Source organism: Odontesthes bonariensis, chromosome 15 (assembly GCF_027942865.1).
Source record: "Odontesthes bonariensis isolate fOdoBon6 chromosome 15, fOdoBon6.hap1, whole genome shotgun sequence".
NCBI lineage: Eukaryota > Metazoa > Chordata > Actinopteri > Atheriniformes > Atherinopsidae > Odontesthes > Odontesthes bonariensis.
Genome location: NC_134520.1, coordinates 19,204,894 through 19,222,379, shown reverse-complemented (window position 1 = coordinate 19,222,379; position 17,486 = coordinate 19,204,894). Strand labels below are relative to the sequence as shown.

Below are 17,486 nucleotides of genomic sequence, written 5' to 3'. Positions count from 1 at the left end.
CCCCCTATCAGAGTAAAAGGAAAGTGCCGCTCACCCTTGGACAGAGTTGTGATGTCCAGCATCATCATCGTTGTTTTCCGCCCGAGGTTCTCTGAGCAGCACTGCTGCCGCCTTGCTGCCGTCCTCATCCTCGTACTCCCTCACATCGTTCACCTCCTTCACCTTTAGCACCTTTACTACGAAGATCACAATAAACTACCCAAACGCAGGGGAGCAGAACAGGACACAGACAGATCAGAGTGTGTTGTTGGTGTGGGAACTTACACAAAGACAGGAAATGCTTCCTGGATTGGAATAACAGAAAAAAAGAAAAAAGGAAAAAAAAAAACAGCAGAATCCTCACCAGGAACCAGTAGATGTTCATGAGCAGCAAGGCGAAGAGAAGAGCATTGAAGAAGAAGTAGAAAGGGATGTTGGGGACAGCCTGGATGCTGGACACGCACGTGGCGTACAATACTTTGAGAGGGAACCAGTAGAGACGGAACCAGAACCTGAGAGACATGAGGACAATAGACGGCAAAAAGTTGAAACGTGGCACGTTAAACGTTCATCCTAACTATCATCGTGGCTGAATAAGAAACAGACCACAAAACGATGGAGATGTCGAAGCGGCAAAACATTTTACCGCGCAGCAAACAGGCGGAGGAAGAAAAGACGAGGAGAGACAGAAAATGAGTCGTAAATTTTTACCAAGAGATGCTAAAACTGACGGAGCCCATGTTGGACAGCACGTCGTTGAACAGGTGATAGCCCCCTCCTCTGGACTTCAGGTAGACGTTGAGCTTGGTGAACTCCAGCTGGATGTCATTGATGTCGTGCAGGAATAACACCAGAATGCCTACGTTGTGGTATCTGAAAGAAAGAGAGCATGCTCAAGCATGTGTGCGTTTCCACTTATTTCTAGTCCCTCTAATTTCCCTTGTAAAAAACTCTTAGTTGTGAACGATATTCACAATCAGTACAAACAGCAAAGACAAAGACAAGATGTGATGCTGATTACTTGAAAGGAAAGGACCGTTCATTTTATTCTTATTCAACCCATAAGAACCCAGACCCATTTATCCTTCAACGAAAATGAAAGAGAATATAAAATGGACCAAATGGACCACACTGAGCACATTTCTAAAGAAAATAAAATTGCCCATTTTGGTAAATTCGTTTTAGTTTCAATCATTTGTGACAACTGTGTCACCATGGGGTCCTTATGGGTTAAATTACAGAAATAGAACTGTCGGCCAGGAAAATAAACAACGAAGCAACTATAAAGTTTCAGTTCTGCTCATTTTAAAAGTTCAAAAATCCACAACGGCAAGTTGAAATTCTGCTGCATTCATCATTTGCAATGATCACAACACAAGTGATCACACGCTTACATGAACCATAAGGGCTGAGAAATCTTTATTAACAGCTGCACCTCACACCAGACAGCAGTACCTGAAAGCGTAGGAGAAGCTGATGAGTGCCAGTGTGATAATGTGGTGCACCACCATAACAGCAGAGTCCTTCCTCCACGCATCCATGTTAACTGTGGCATAGATGGAGTGGCCGTAGAAGCTGCCTTGGATCAGGTAGGCCAAGGAGATGTCAGTAGGCACTGTCATACCACTCTTCCAGTCTGAAGCAGGAGGGAAGACACAGAGAAGGGGAGATGAAATTTCAGCTCTTGTGTCCTGTTGCTATGAGAAGGCTGTGTTCCTCTTTCTTTAAAGGCAGAACTTCTCAAAAACACATAAAAGATCAGTCCAACTTTTAGGTCATCAGCCAGGAACTATATTAGTTCTGCAGTCATTTCCACACACAACGTTGCTACTTAATTGTCCTTAGAAAAGTATCAAATTACCTATGTACGTAAATCAATATCTTTCAATTAATCACAAGGTGCTTAATTAAAATGCGAGGATCATGTGGCAAAAGTGTTTTACAAAGTTGCAGCTGAGCAACTATCAATAAATTCCCGGACAGCGTGTCTGTAGGTGGCAGCAACATGACATCACTATTTGCACGGCCAATATTCACTTAATCCCTCCACTTCATACATATGTGCCGTCAGGTTAGACAACTGCATTTTTAGGCAAAAACTGGTCAAGATCAGATCAGAATACAATCTCGTTTCATAAAATGAAGTTGTATAAAATGTAAAATGTAAATAAAATTCATTATCATAAAAGAATCATTTGCAGATCAGTTCAACTCTACGTCTAATTGAAGGTTGTACACATGTTGAAACTGATCAATTGTATTATTTAAAAAAAAAAAAAGACATGTCTACAAAGTAAGAGTTTGCACTGAATACCATCTCAACGCTTGTAAAATACTTCACGTCGAGTCTTTCAAAAGGAAAGATAGACGGGATCCACCACACTGAAAAAGGCTGTATTGGTAATATTCCTTCACATAAAATCTTAAAGAGTTAAGGAATTAAATCAGAAACAGAGCCGAATCCTATTAAAAGTCACACAATCACTTAGACTGAGGCGACGTGGAAAAGCTTCTTTTTCTTCATTTTTAATACTTAACGGTGTGCACAGCTTTGGGAGCAACATCTACAATTTTCCAAATAATTTGGGCTGTTGTCTTAACTCTCAAGGTTGTAAAATCTTGCATTTGAGAAAAAACCAAAACGATAAAGAGAAGTGAGGAGCCGTTAGCAGAAGCTTGCACCCTTTGATACCTTCCTCATATTTTATCATCACTCTGGCTGTCATCTGTTTTCTTGTTTGCAACTCAGGACCTTGCACAGTTGCTTGCCCAACGAACAGGAGGAGGCATTTTAATCACAGATGTCACACAGCAGTAAACAAACCCGTTTACTTCAGCGTCACCCCTTTCTGAGTGCGAGCGTAAGGGGTGGAGGTAGTTGTTTGTCCCCACCACATGTGATCTACTGGGCTGTAGCGTTATTTCCTGCAAGATCAGTTTTTGCAGTGAGACTGAAGTTTGAAAAACAACTTGGACCTTTGTTGAAAAAGACAGTGGTAAATTGTCTCGAGTCAAGGCCTTGATCACTTTGAACAACTGTTACAACCAGGAGGCGCGGATGCTGTCCAGCCAAACTCAGGCAGCCTGATCCTACCTGTAAAAGCTGGAGGTTTAATTAACGGTTTGTTGATTTTGAAGTTGTTGTTTTTTTTTAAGTACACCCGAAAACTTTACACAGTAATATTCAATATGGTTTGAGTTGTGCTCATTTGTCACTTTTGGACACACTTTAAATGAAAGACATTTCATTTGAAGCACTGCACAACAATGGGAGTAATGGGGTATCATTCTGCTACAGACGATCAATGGCTTGAATAAACAGCACAATCATAATCGTCGTTTATATGCACCCATTTGAACATAAACACAGTATATTTAGCAACAACAGACAGTGATCTATATACAGCAACTTCTGTGGGGGAATACCAGATGAGAGGAGTCAGCTGGCGTAGTTAGCATTCGAGGAAGCTGGAGGGATCAGGTTTACCCTCAATGGCATTAGGTAGTGTTTCTAAAGAAAAACAACTAAATGCATGTTGGGGCTGGTGGGCCGGCTCATGTCTCGGAAAACCTATCGGATGTCGGACGGAAACTTTCTACTCCGACGTTTGAGCAAGATTTGTTTCGTTCAGGTTTCGTGTCATGCTTATTGATTGGACCTTCCGCCATTAAACATTGAGAAGAGGGATAACAGATGGATCCTGACAGATGGATCCCAACAGAAACGCTGCTAAGCCAAGGAAGGTGAATCTTCTCTACTGAAAACTTATATACAGACATAATACCCCTCATTAATTCTGTGACTTTCTCCAAATTTTCCTTTTTTTTTTCTTTTCTTTGTGGCCTCTGCTTCTCTGTTGCCTTTTTCCTCTCACGAACAGTCCGACCCTATTACTGTTCTCCTCTACATGTCTCATACTGACAGCTATTAGAGGTGAAGTAACGATTAATGAAGAACCAGGCGCTGTCAGCTCGCCTTTGGAAGCTCCACTCAGGAGCACTGACACCTCATTGTCTGTCGGAAGAGGCTGAGAGGCTGTGAAAGACACACAAATCACCGGATTGTTTGTGAAATCCCCAGAGCCTCCATCCTCCATTAGTCTTGTAGTGATAAGCGTTGCAAAACTTATGACTCTAGTCTCCATTAGGAACAATTATGCAGATAATTTGTTATAAATGTCGCTGCAGAATTGAATAATGTTCGGTAATAGAATACATACATAAGTGAATTTAATATTGACTATAACTTACAACTTCTATTAATGTTGTGTTATGGAAAAAAATGCAGCTCTGACCACATCACAATAAACAGGAAGTGAGATCTCTTTAAGCCTCAGAATGTGTTTGAGGCGCCCAGCTGCATATCCTGTATGCACTGTTAGACATATCTGCCTACTTGATGACATTTGGATGCGTTGAGTTGTTGCAGCGTCTTTTATTGCGACGCAAATGAGGTGCGGCCCAAAAAAGAGAGACGAGGTCAAAAACATGATCTGTTCACTGGTGTGTGTCTTACTGTGGAAGACTGAGGGCGGGTCGTGGAAGAAGGGGTAGGAAGTGAAGAAGAGCAAGTAGGTGCTGTAGGACCACGACATGGTGTAGAAGACCAGCTTCCACGCACTCTCCGGCATCTTGGCAGCATCTTTGGGCAGCAGCCTGGACGACTGTGCAAGAGGCTGCAGAGGCAGAGCAGAGACACAGCAACAGTCAGACAGAAAGGAGGAAAGTCCCCCTCAGAGCTCATTTAGATGCATCTAAATGCAGGATGGTAGACTTCTGCATTAGGACTGATTCATGCCTTTCTTTTACACTACTGTGAAATGAAGTATGCGCAGCAAAAGCACACTACGCATTACAAGCAACACTGTCCGCAGTCTCTTCCTGCACTTTGTGGCTGCTGAGATGATGAAATCATTTGGCTGTTCTTGTATCTTTCCAACAGATTGCTTTTGACTTGTGTCACTCTGCAAATTCTGAGAAAACTGCGTGTTTAATACAGTACCTTAAAGGCTCACACTTAGATCGCGTCAAACTGCTTAAGATTAAGCAGTTTGACGCCTCACGAGGGATACAGAGCTCAGTTGAAAGAGAGAGAGGTGTTTCCAAAATCTATCCTGATTTATATAAAAGGGATGGACAAAATAACAGGAACACAACTCATTTTTATTGGAATTCTGCCTTGGAAATGACCGAAAAGCTGAATCAGCACCCCTCTAAATTGAAACTGAACTTTATGATCTTTAGAAATGTATAATTTATCGCCAAACCCACGAATCAGACGGCGTTCATTTTTCTGAGGACAGCAACCTTTTTTAAAAAGATTTTTTTTTCCCTCTATGATTTTTTCTACTTCATACGAAGGGGATAAAATACGCCATCAAATGTTGGATAGGATTTTGGCTGGTCGGAACATGTGATGGATCAAGCGAAGCGTTCGAGAGGACTGTGTGTATTGTATCTTTATACAAAAGGTGGACTTTCCCTGTCTATAAAAAAGTAAACAAAGCAGAGACAGTGCACAGAAGAGAAGCGAAACACTCATATGAAACAATGGCAGGTTCAAAATGTTTTGTTGCTGTATCTGGAAATGAGAGTGCATAGTTTTAGGATACAACATCCTCTACTCTTTAAAATAACTTCCCCAGATTACATTTTAGAAGTGTCCTTGGGCAAGACACTAGTTTGTGAAACACAATGGTGGCCGCTAACTCTAATCAGTATATTAGGAGTATATTCTGATGTAGTAACATCTGAATTTGTAAGTTGGGCGTAAGTGAAATGGCACCATATAAATACAATCTAATCTAATTTATGTGCTTTAGCTGCAGCCAGAGTTTAGATGATTTTTAGATGTGTGATCACAGGTTCTCTAGATGTCCTTTTTGGACGGCAGAGACTGTTGCACATGTTCAAAGATACCGACACGTTAATTCTCTTTGTCTCCGTGGGTTGGTTTCTCACGGGCATACATGCACATGTCTTTAGAGAGCTACTTCAGGATGTGAAGTAGCATGCAGCAGCAGAAATGTGTCTTTCATATGTCTGGTTATGGTTTGCTATGAAAGCAGAAAAAGGGGAAGTCAAAGAGAAGGCTTCTCAAACCCTGATGTAACCTGATTACAGAAGAAAAAAAGAAAAAAAAACAAGCTCTGAGAATAAGTAGTTTACATAGCACAAACGGCTAAACTAAACAATTAAGGAAATGCATGTCTAACATGTAAATGAGACACAGGCAGATAGAGAGTAATACATATACAAGAGGTGCATCAGGTTTAGAGACAGGCAGGAGTTCAGTGCTTCAAAGTTGCATCAAGACAGGAAACCAAACCCGGCCTCTTACTGCCTCTTATACAAAGTTACTCATTCACACACACACACACACACACACACACACCAGTGTGGAAAGCAATGACACTGTAACTGGAGGCAGCAAGGTGAAAGTCACCTGTGTCAGTGATACAGTGCCTCCCAATCAGTTGTTACCAAGCTGCTTGCCCTGAAGCGACCAGCCCCCGGTGAGCACCTACATGATAAATTCATGGAGTGAGAGTTGCGACGGCTTGGAAAGAGATTCATTCTGTTTCTACTTTACGTTTTTTGAGTGACTGAAGAATAAGAAGCTTAATCCTGTCTTCTAGCAGTTTCTCAACGTAATTTACTGTCTTTGTTTATTCTTACTCCCCCTCTCATTTTCAGCTGTTTTGTGAAACTGGTGGAGTGTTTGCGTCACACAAGAGAGTCAAAACAAGACTGGGAAGGAAGCTGACAGGGCAACATAGATGTGAGATAAACTGTAACAGTAACAGACTCTGTGGTCCTCAGTCGTGACACATATAAAGAGAGAGAGATATCCAAAATGCAGGGGGGCACGTGATGCCAGCCGAGGCAGCTGATTGGCCGAGACAGAGTTGGCATGTGGTCCTAACCGAATCGCAGCACAGTGCCGGCCACTCACCACATTCTTTCAAGTCTCTGAGTACATCTGTATCATTCTCCCTCTATCAGCCCTCCCATCTGTCTCCTCCCAATGCCCCCTGTACACCCCCCGTCCTTCTCCTCTTAGCTCTTTCATTCCTTCTCTCCCTCCACCCTTTTGTCCACCCCTGCCTGTGACATTTATTTATAGAAGCCAGCTGTCAGCACACAGTGCCCCCCCCCAAACACAGACACAGACAAACACAAGTAACCCCCTCAAAACACAAAAACATGAGCCTACCCACACTCACAAAGGCTGATACATACTAATGGCTGATACATGTGACTGCAAACACCAAAAATGACTCTGCAGTTCATATTTCACCTGTTAATCACTATCAGTGCTGGTCCATTTCTTATTACAGCTCCAATGTTCATATATAACCTTTATTTAGTCAATACAGCCCAACATCAACACCGTTCTGTTTGTTTCATCAGTTATGTTTCTTTGGCAACAGTACAGACATATTTTAGGTTGAATACGCTTTCATTCCCAATCCATCACATACTGAGTTTGTTGGGGAACCTTTGATGTCACCTTGAGGACTTCTGGCAGTGCTGTCAACTACTTTTGTGCTATTTTTTAAAAATGGAGCGTAGTGTCATATCTACATCTGAATCTGGCTGTGAGAGAACTTTTGATGACAAGCAAGGCCAATATTAGGAGAGGTGGTGGAGGACTCCGTCACACAATCACCAACCGGGAGATCCAAATGAATTTCTAATTGCTGTTTGGTTATGTTTAGGCATTAAAATTACTGGGCTAGGTTTAAGCAGTTTTAGGTTAAACTAAGTTGGTTTTAGGCATTTGCTCCTCCGTTTTATTTCCTCATATGACATTATGTACATTTGATATTATAGTTGTCATTAACTGTTTCTCGGTCTCAGCAGGTATCCTTTATGGTGTTATAGTGTTTGTTGTGACCTTCTATTCTGTGCACTCAAACCCCAGCTGGTCGAGGCGGATGGCCATCCTTCCTGAGTCTGGTTCTGCCAGAGGTTTCTTCCTGTTCAAAAGGGAGTTGTTTCTCTCCACAGTCGCCTCATGCATGCTCAGGACGGGAGATTGGACCGAAGAGAAGTTTCAGTAGCCTGGCTGACGCATCCACAATCTCGATGAGATGGTGGTCTGGGAACTAGGTGTGCATTTTCTCGTATTTGAGGCGTGGTTTACGAATGCCTAGAGCCGTTTATTGGGCGCTACGAATGTCTATCAAATGACGTCAGGTTCTTCCCATGCTGCTTTGCGCGCGATTCATAGCCAATTGTATCACTTATACCAGATGACGACAGAAATTCGACGAGGAAGAAGAAAAAAAGTCAAATAAAAGTAAACTTGCGCTCTAAGCTACTTAAATTGACAACAAAGTAGCCCTATATGCTATATTCTACATGAATTTTTATGTTGTAGAGTTGTGAATTTATTTTAATAATGGAGAAATTGAGCAGCCTTGCTTTGTTGTCTACAGTAGTAGATCAATCCTCATCTTACTTTGAAGCTCCAAGCTCCCAGAAGTGACGTCGACGCAGCTTTAGCAGCAGAAAAGCTATCAGGCTTGTGTTCATAATAATAAACTCCTGGACTATGTACAAACTTCCAAATGCATCGTTTTGTGAGTACAGACCATATTTGTACTACTGTAGAAGTTTGGTGTCATGGCATGTGATTCTAGTGTGGTAATTTTGGAGATACTGCCAGGGTCCGTTAGCGCTTGTACGAAGCTATTCGGGATAACTCAGTAACTCAGCTGATGTTCAGCCAATATCGGAAAAACTTCGGGTGGGCTACTTGGCTGGATGTCACGGTTCAAATGACCCTAGGGTGAATCTACTCCGAAACACTTTCTAAGGCTGCATTGAACGGTAACGTTGTGTCCGCTGTCATGTTGGATTAACACTCTACAAGCTTCGGTGTAGCGCATAGACGTCGTCATCGTCTTGCTGCGCCCCCCCGTTCTGTGATTGGTTCCCAAACTCTGGCAAAAATAAGGGCGGTGGTTTCCAGGCTGACTTTGCAGTGAGAATGAAATCAAGCGCAAAGCAGCATGGGAATTCCCAGGCTAAAGTTTCAGTGCAATCTGTTGGTTTCCTTAGCTAAGAAATTGTTTTTGAATTGGCTCTGTATGTGTGACATTTGCATCTAATTAATTGGATTTGATTGGATTATGATTACAATGAATTGGACTGCATCACTGAAGTGCCTTGAGACTACATTTGTTGTGATTTGGCACTATATAAATAAACTGAATTTAATTCCATCCATCCATTATCTGCCGCTGGTCCGGGGATCGGGTCGCGGGGGCAGCAGCTTGAGCAGAGAGACCCAGACGTCCCTGTCCCCGGCCACTTCCTCCAGCTCTTCTGGGGGGACCCCGAGGCGTTCCCAGGCCAGCCGAGAAACATAGTCTCTCCAACGTGTCCTGGGTCTTCCCCGGGGCCTCTTCCCAGTGGGACGGGCCCGGAACACCTCACCGGGGAGGCGTCCAGGAGGCATTCTCACCAGATACCCGAGCCACCTCATCTCACTCCTCTCGATGCGGAGGAGCAGCGGTTCTACTCCGAGCCCCTCCCGGATGACCGAGCTTCTCACCCTATCTCTAAGGGAGAGCCCAGACACCCTGCGGAGGAAACTCATTTCGGCCGCTTGTATTCGCGATCTCGTTCTTTCGGTCACTACCCACAGCTCGTGACCATAGGTGAGGGTAGGAACATAGATTGACCGGTAAATCGAGAGCTTCGCCTTCTGGCTCAGCTCCTTCTTCACCACGACGGGCCGGTGCAGAGCCCGCATCACTGCAGACGCCGCACCGATCCGCCTGTCAATCTCCTGTTCCATTCGTCCCTCACTCGTGAACAAGACCCCGAGATACTTGAACTCCTCCACTTGGGGAAGGATCTCATTCCCGACCCGGAGAGGGCATTCCACCCTTTTCCGGCCGAAGACCATGGTCTCAGATTTGGAGGTGCTGAATTTAATTGAATTATCTTATCTCAAAGGAACAGATTTCTTTGGTAAGGTTTGCAAACTGAAATTACTCTGTAAACTTAACCATTTATTGAAGTTTAGGCAAAAAAAAACTTTGTAAGATCTAAGCAGTTAAGATATTGGTGAGGTTAAGGCAACAGAAATTATTTAAGGCTGGATGACAAAACTTCTAGGGCAAGGGAAAATATTTGGTTGTTATAGGTACCAAGATTACATGGTTAGTATTGGGGTTAGTGATGAGGCATCTGAGTATGGGGGCTGGGTTTGAAAATAGGCTGTGCTGTGGACCTGCCCTGTATTTGCAGTTAATATGGTGAATTTCTGTTGACGGTACATGAGTTGGACAACTTCCTTTAGGCAATATCACTAAGCAACGTAAGCATGCTGAATTATTTATTTTCTATAGTTTTGGTGTTTTTTAGAAAAGGTAAAATGAAAGTGATGCTTCTCTCCTCCTGAGTTGCATGGAAAGAAGTGGGCTCTCAGTATCGTGGTGCCAGCCTTTCAGCAACCCAAAACCACACAGCAGGAACTAAATCTTTGTTTCAAATGCAGATTCTGAGAGATTACATAACAGCCTGCCAATGAGTCCATTGCTTTCTCTCTGTGTGCCACCCAGCCCACCATCTCTTTGGGTGATATCCACCCACACTATCTATGACCCTTTAGTCCACGGCATACAGAGCAGGGGTATAGTGGGTCAAGGACACTGAGATAGTCCACTTGTCCTCAGTAAGATGAACGATAAGGCCTTGAATTACACTCAGCCTGGACCTACAAGCATTCAATAGCTCTCTCCTCCCTTTGTTTCTATCTGTCTGATAGAAACACTGGCTGAACTTGTCCTCTTGCTCGAGGCATCACTGGCTTTCATTTCTCTGGCCTTTCTGCCTCTTTCTCCTGCTGAAGAGAGCCTGAGTTGTAAAACAAGAGGAAAAGGAAATGGAAAAGTTACCAAGAAGAAATTGCAGAAGCTGGTTGTATATGAAAGACAAAGAGTCATTGTGAAAGACTTGGTGACAAATAAACGGTTCCCTTGGCAACCACGCCGGGATGCTGGCAAACCCCTTCAGCTTGGCTAAAACCTCCATTTTCTTTCCACTCTAGATCTTCCTCATCGGCCTTTCCTCCCGTTCCTCTGTCTTACCCTGGTTTTGTGCAGCTGCACCCCACTGTTGCTTCTTCACTCTACAAGTTCTCAACTTCCCTCCTTCTGCACATCCCAGAAGGAAGTGATGAGAGAGGCGGACGGGTGAATAGACTGTGTTGCATAAGAAGATAAACTGGGCCAGTGAGTCAGGATTCTGGCTCATGTGTACATCCGTTCAATCAGGCTTGCTCGCTCATTCACCCTCTTTCATTCCTTTGGCTCTGTCTAGCTTTAATTTCTCTTGGAGAGGCTGACATCACCCTGGCTCCCTCAGTGTCACCTTTAAACCCAATTCTGACACAGATGCCCTCTGGTCTCTTTTTGTGGAGGGCAAATAGGATTTGCAAAAGGCTAATCCTGTGGATGGCCAGAGTTGTGTGGGTAAATATAGCATATTTATCTGGTTTATACAGTCTGTAACAAATGCTACAATCCCATCTTAAGTATGTTGGAGAACTTTCTGGTGTGTTTGACATTATGACGCCATTTTCTCTCCTCAACAAAAATCCCTTTTTTACTTCACTTCCATTGGCCTCACCTAATACAGATTATCTGCCTGTATGAAGGGGGAATGATCTCACTACCCCCCCCCTCTTGTTCTTAACAAGGTGACGAGTGGACAGCTGCCACTGGGGATAAAGCTCATGGGTTAGTCAGGCTCACAATTCAACAAGCACTTGCTGCCTGGAGCTCCTTATCAGACCAGTCCACTGTGTTGTGGCTGCTTTTTTTTTTTTTTCAACATTTCTTTCTTTCAATTTGTTTGGCGTTCCAATCAAACCGAATGGTGCCTCTTGCTTCCTTGTCCCAAACTACCCGTTTCCGCGGATGTAGATACACAAACACAATAAAAACTAAAAATTTGGATAGAAAAATTGTAAGTTATTGTAAGTAACGCATGCTCCTCACTTATTTAGCCCCTTTTAACCACATCTATTTACTACAAGGTGTTGACCCACAAACACTCATACATCATGTTTCATTATATTTGCACTCTATTTATATACAGAGCTCTCTTTTTTTCACACAATCACACGCATCAACGTGCACATCAGGGGCCAAATGTTGTGTTTTTGTCTTTGTTTTTGTTGTGTGAACTTTTTGCTGTATTTTGTAAATGTTTTCTTTTAAATGCGTTCTCTAAAATGTAGTGTTTTGCAAATTGTGACTTCTCAAATGTTATTGCGTTTGGTGAAATGCTGTGTTTTCCTGGGGTTTCTTGTTGTGCTTTGTCCCAGCACCTCAGGGCCGCAGTAGGAGTCGGCCTGCATTAACTGCAGAGGTTCATTAGGGTTTATTTGTGGAGGAAGAGGAAGGCTTTTAATGCCAGACAGCAACAATAAAAGTAGCAGTAATGAAGAAGTGAAGTTGCATTACAGTTTTAAAACTGTGGGATTACAGTGCATGCCACAAAGACAGAATTTGCCTCCAGCCAAGGCCCCTTTGTTGCGTTTCGCACCCCCTTATCTCTTCTAGTGAAACTCCCTGGCTCGCAAATGACTGAATAATAGCAGCTTTTTCTGACTTCCTCACTTCCACTTCCCGCCTGCTCACTTGAAGCTCCTCTGTGGCAGACTGTTGTGGTGCATGCTGGGACAGTCAGCTGTTAATTTGTATGTCCCTAAATAAAAAGAAATGGGACCAATTCTGTAAGGGCCTCTGATAAATCAGCTTAGCATCACTCAAGAGAAATGTGAATGACTTGGTGAGGATACTGTGACTCGCTCAATAATTAATCACTGAGAGGAACACATGCACACAGGCGCATACAGAAACAGCCTGTACTCCTGACACGTGCCAGGAAGAGCAGGGAAACCAAATGTTTCAAAGCCCACTTAAATATATTGCATGTACAGTATCTATACAGCAGTGGCTGAATTAACTGGATGAAGTCTTGTCTTGTACAATTTGTGATGAGTTTGCTGTGGTTAATTCTGACCATGCAGAGAGAAAAGGCAAAAAGTTTGCTGAGTAACCCTGATATTGGTCTCTTCACTGAAAATGATTGATTTCATGTCATGTAGGGGAGGTTAATACAGTCTGTATAGAGTCTTCAGATTAAATTGAGTTAAAAGAAAACTCTTCAATCTTCACAATTATCCCCTTACGATGTTTTTTCTGCTCAACTTAAGAGCTTTTTCCAAGCACATGAATGCAACAAACCTGTGACTGTTAGACGTGATTTACGATTAAGTTCAGTCCGTTTGTCATTATCAGCCTGATGAGTTAATTCTGAAACAAGAAGTCAAGTTCGCTAGAATAAAAATCAGCCTTGTTATGTTGACATCAGTTCTTCCCACCCCATAAGAGTCAACAGGGCGATGAACTGTACTTAAGTTATGACGCACATCTGGAAGAATGCGGAATCAAACAGCAAGGGATGATCTTTGTCTTAAGGCTGCTGTTTAACTGCTTAAAGAGGTGCTGAACATTTGGACTTGATTTGAATAAAAACACATGATTAGAACAGGCAAGTTGAACATTAACACGAGGACTGATGATTGAGTGCTATACGCACCAGAGAGAGCCCAATGTATGACTGACATGTGGCTGTAGTAGGCTGGAACTGCAGCACGGAAATGATACTTTTAAAATTTTACGAGTTGGCTGCTGTCGCACGACAGACATTTCACGCCACTGAGCAAAAGCACGTGATGATACTGGTTCTGAAAAGTCCGACTACATTTCCAGACGACATGAATGAGCTTTTGAAAAGCTAGCTTAATCAGTTGAATTAAGGTTGCTAAAACATCAGTGTTACTCAAGCTAAAGACTTTCTTCTGAGTCAAGAGATTGTACCGGTTTCAGTTCCCGAAACAAGAAAAATCTGATTGAACATCTCAATTAATTGGGTTCATTTTCAACAGGTCGGTAATATGATGGAGTACAAGAGTACTTCGAGAGTAAAGATGAGGTGTGGTAAATACTGTGTGGATATGTTGTATTACAATTGAAGAATACTATTTGTTAATGCAACATTTTAAAAGGATCTGAGGATTTTATAATTCACAGTACATAATGTCACTACAAGGTTCTGACAATCTTGAGCCATCTCCTAAGGTACAGGAAGAGGCAAGGCTGAAATCCTTAAAGGATAACTGCGGTATTTTCAACAATAGCCGCTTTCGGACAGACCGTTCTAAGAAAGTAGTTATCAGAACTACCCTCCTCGAATTTCGTTCTGATAACTATCCTTCCCCAGCGGAACTGTTTCAGTCTGCATTCGCACATGAGTCGGGACCTGATAGGGACTGATGCGCCGCGCGCAGCCGTCTGCTTCAGTGACGTGTTAGCCGTTAGCCGTTTAGCGCTACATTCAAACACAAAACAAAACGGTAAAAGTAAGGAGAGTTCAAAAAACACCACCAAGAAGCTAATATGGAGAGCGGGGAGGCCACTGTGTTTATGATCTGCATGATGGTGATATTAACCATGGACAATCACATCAGGCGTCTAATATCGAGGCTGGGAAAGCTCACAGAGAGAGTCAGGAGACGATACTTTTTTATTTCATGAAGCAAGAAAGGAGAGCAGTGCGCTGCAGACAAATGAGACCAGTGTAAGTTTAACTTACACCGCCGGTTGTGTCTGTGTCATATGAGGAAACATTTCAGCTGTGATAGCATCACATGGGGCGTAGCTACCGACCACCACACACCTCCGTTAGATTCGTTCTATAGAACTATGAAAAGACCCGACCTCGGAGAAGGAGCTAAATAGTTATAGGAACTAAGGGAGAAAGCCCCGAGTTCCTGTATGTCCGAAAACGGGAGAAAACGGCCCCGCGGATTAAAAGGTTATTAGAACTGCCAAAGGTTCCTACAGTCCGAAAGCGGCTATTAAGCCTCTTTTCTGAGTCGTCTGCAATGTTTTAGAACCCCCCTCACCGCTTTTTTGATGTTTACTGCTGTCTCCGGTATTTGCCTAATTTTGATTCTTCTCAACCTGCTTCAGAACGGCAAGTCATGTGCATGTCCAAAAAGGTCTGTAAAAGCACCATAAACGTCCGTTTTCAAAATCATCAACTCACCGGAGTGGTTACTGGTGTGCACTGGTAATCCATATCAAATTTCGTTGTGAAAAGTTGCTTCTGTCGTGTTTTATTTGACATTTTGTAAATCCCATTGAGTTCTATTGAAGACTGGATGTTCCTTGATATTACGTTGATAGCAGAAGTTTATCCACGGCTGTGAGGTGGCTAAAAAAATAGTTTGAGCATGAACGAGCTGCCAAATAATACACGACAGAAGCAACTTTTCGCAACGAAATTTGATATGGATTACCAGTGCACACCAGTAACCACTCTGGTGAGTTGATGATTTTGAAAACGGACGTTTATGGTGCTTTTACGGACCTTTTTTTGACATGCACATAACTTGCCATTCTGAAGCAGGTTGAGAAGAATCGTACCGGAGACAGTAGTAAACATCAAAAAAGCGGTGAGGGGGGGGTTCTAAAACATTGCAAACGACTCAGAAAAGAGGCTTAATGTTGAAAATACCGCAGCTATCCTTTAATTAAATTATCTTTGGACCCCCAGACACTGCATTAAGAGCAGATGTAGTGGAAATCACTGAAAAGGCTCAAGAAGACTTCTGAAAACCTTTAACTGTGAACACAGCTTGTCTCTGCAATTTAAAACTTCACTGTGAAAAGATTACTATGTTCAAACAGTGTTAATTAACACCGCTGCCCAAAGCTTGTTTAAGATGGACTGGAGTGAAGTCAAAACTGTCCCCATGTCTGATTAATTCATTCATTTTAGAAATCATGGATCATCCTGCAGGCTAAAGCAGGCAGAGACCATCCAGGTTTCTATCAGTACACAGTTTAAAAGCTAGCATCTGTGATGGGATGGGCGTCTATTAGTGCAGATGGAACAGGTCATTTGAACATCTGTGATATTATTAATGCTGATGGATACATACAGGGTTTTAGAGCAACATATGCAACTATGATGACTTGTTTTTCAGGCTAAACCTTTCTTATTTCAGCAAGACAATGCCAAACCACACTCTGGACAGCAGCATGGCTACTTAGTTAAGAGTTTGGGTGAGAAACTATCCTGTATTCACTTCAGATCTGTCATCCACTAGAAAAATATAGGGAGGCTTTAAGCAGTTTAGCAGCTTGAGTCACATGTCGAGCAATTATGAGATAACAACATCAGCGTTGTTAAAAAACAAAAAATAAGCATATTTATCATAAAATGATAACATGACAAAATGAGCACACTGTAAATTAAAAAAAAGAGATCAATTTCTCTTTTTAACTTTTAATTGTCTTCATGCTACAATAAAAAAAAAAGTTAAATAAAGAGTTTGCAAATAGTTTGCAAATCATTACATATTTGTTTTTAGTTCAATCTTCCAGTGTCCCAATTAGTGAAGCGATTACTTAATAAGCACAACAATGGTTTTCACAATGGTTGTGAAAAGTAAAGAGCAATACAGGAAAAGCTATTTTAACTAAGTGTTAAACCATTAAAGTGTTAAACCAGTGTTATACCATACCGCATCTGTGAGGAGTTTATTTGTAGAATCGCAGATCACACGACACAACAAGACACAGCACATCCTGGTTTCCAACCCTTCACCTTTGAATTTTATGATTTATGCAAAGCGGGTGTGTCATGTTGCATGTGAATCCCGCAGTGGTGTGAATTTACATGTAAGTTTATTTGGCTCTGTTCGAGCTGAAAGCTGCAAGACATATGGCTATCATTCATAATACAGAACCCACGCTATTAGCCACACAGTGACAATCAGGACTTACTTACTGCGGATGAGTCGAACTGCATGGGCAAAATGTCACTTAGAGACTAAGTCATGCTGATTATCTTACTAATAACAGCACGGCCCAGTGGGATATATGTTAGACTTTACGCTGACACTCAGCTCCTGTTTTTGGATGCAGAAGGAATGGGTGTTTAAAGAGCTGAACCACTCTGAACATCTCTGACACAACAAGGCTCGTAGGGTGCTCCCTATCACCGGCAGCTCCAACACGCAACCTACGAGCGAGACTTCAAAACAATCTAATGATGCTAATGAGTCGCAGCGATTTCAAATCTGTTTGAAAACATGCATACACATGAAGAAGAATGCGCACTGCTGGACAAAAATCGCACTACAATTCTTTGTGTAGTTACTTCATGACCATTTGACTATTGTGGTCTGCATAATTGTTCTGTAATAATATATTCAAAGTGGGTGAAGTGATGCTGACTCTTTTGTTTGTGGGAATAAACAGAAGGGACAGAATTTGAAAATATGATGATACACAGAAAAGCAAATTGTTGGTGTTTTATTCAATTCAGACACATCATGATTCCTCCACATATCTGGAACTAAGTATGTGACTGAACATCAAACAGAGCTGACAAAGAATCTGGCC

At 42.4% G+C, this 17,486-nt stretch overlaps 1 protein-coding gene across 1 annotated transcript in view; it reads right to left on the bottom strand.

Annotated features, from left to right (window-relative positions):
• cers1 (ceramide synthase 1) overlaps window positions 1-17,486 on the bottom strand; it is a 29,511-nt gene that overhangs the window by 3,914 nt on the left and 8,111 nt on the right. The window contains exons 2-6 of the mRNA XM_075485372.1: window positions 4,496-4,655; window positions 1,435-1,615; window positions 691-852; window positions 344-491; window positions 35-195 (exon numbers count right to left, since the gene is read on the bottom strand). Coding sequence (XP_075341487.1) covers window positions 35-195; window positions 344-491; window positions 691-852; window positions 1,435-1,615; window positions 4,496-4,655 — 812 coding nt within the window. The remainder of the gene's footprint in view (window positions 1-34; window positions 196-343; window positions 492-690; window positions 853-1,434; window positions 1,616-4,495; window positions 4,656-17,486) is intronic.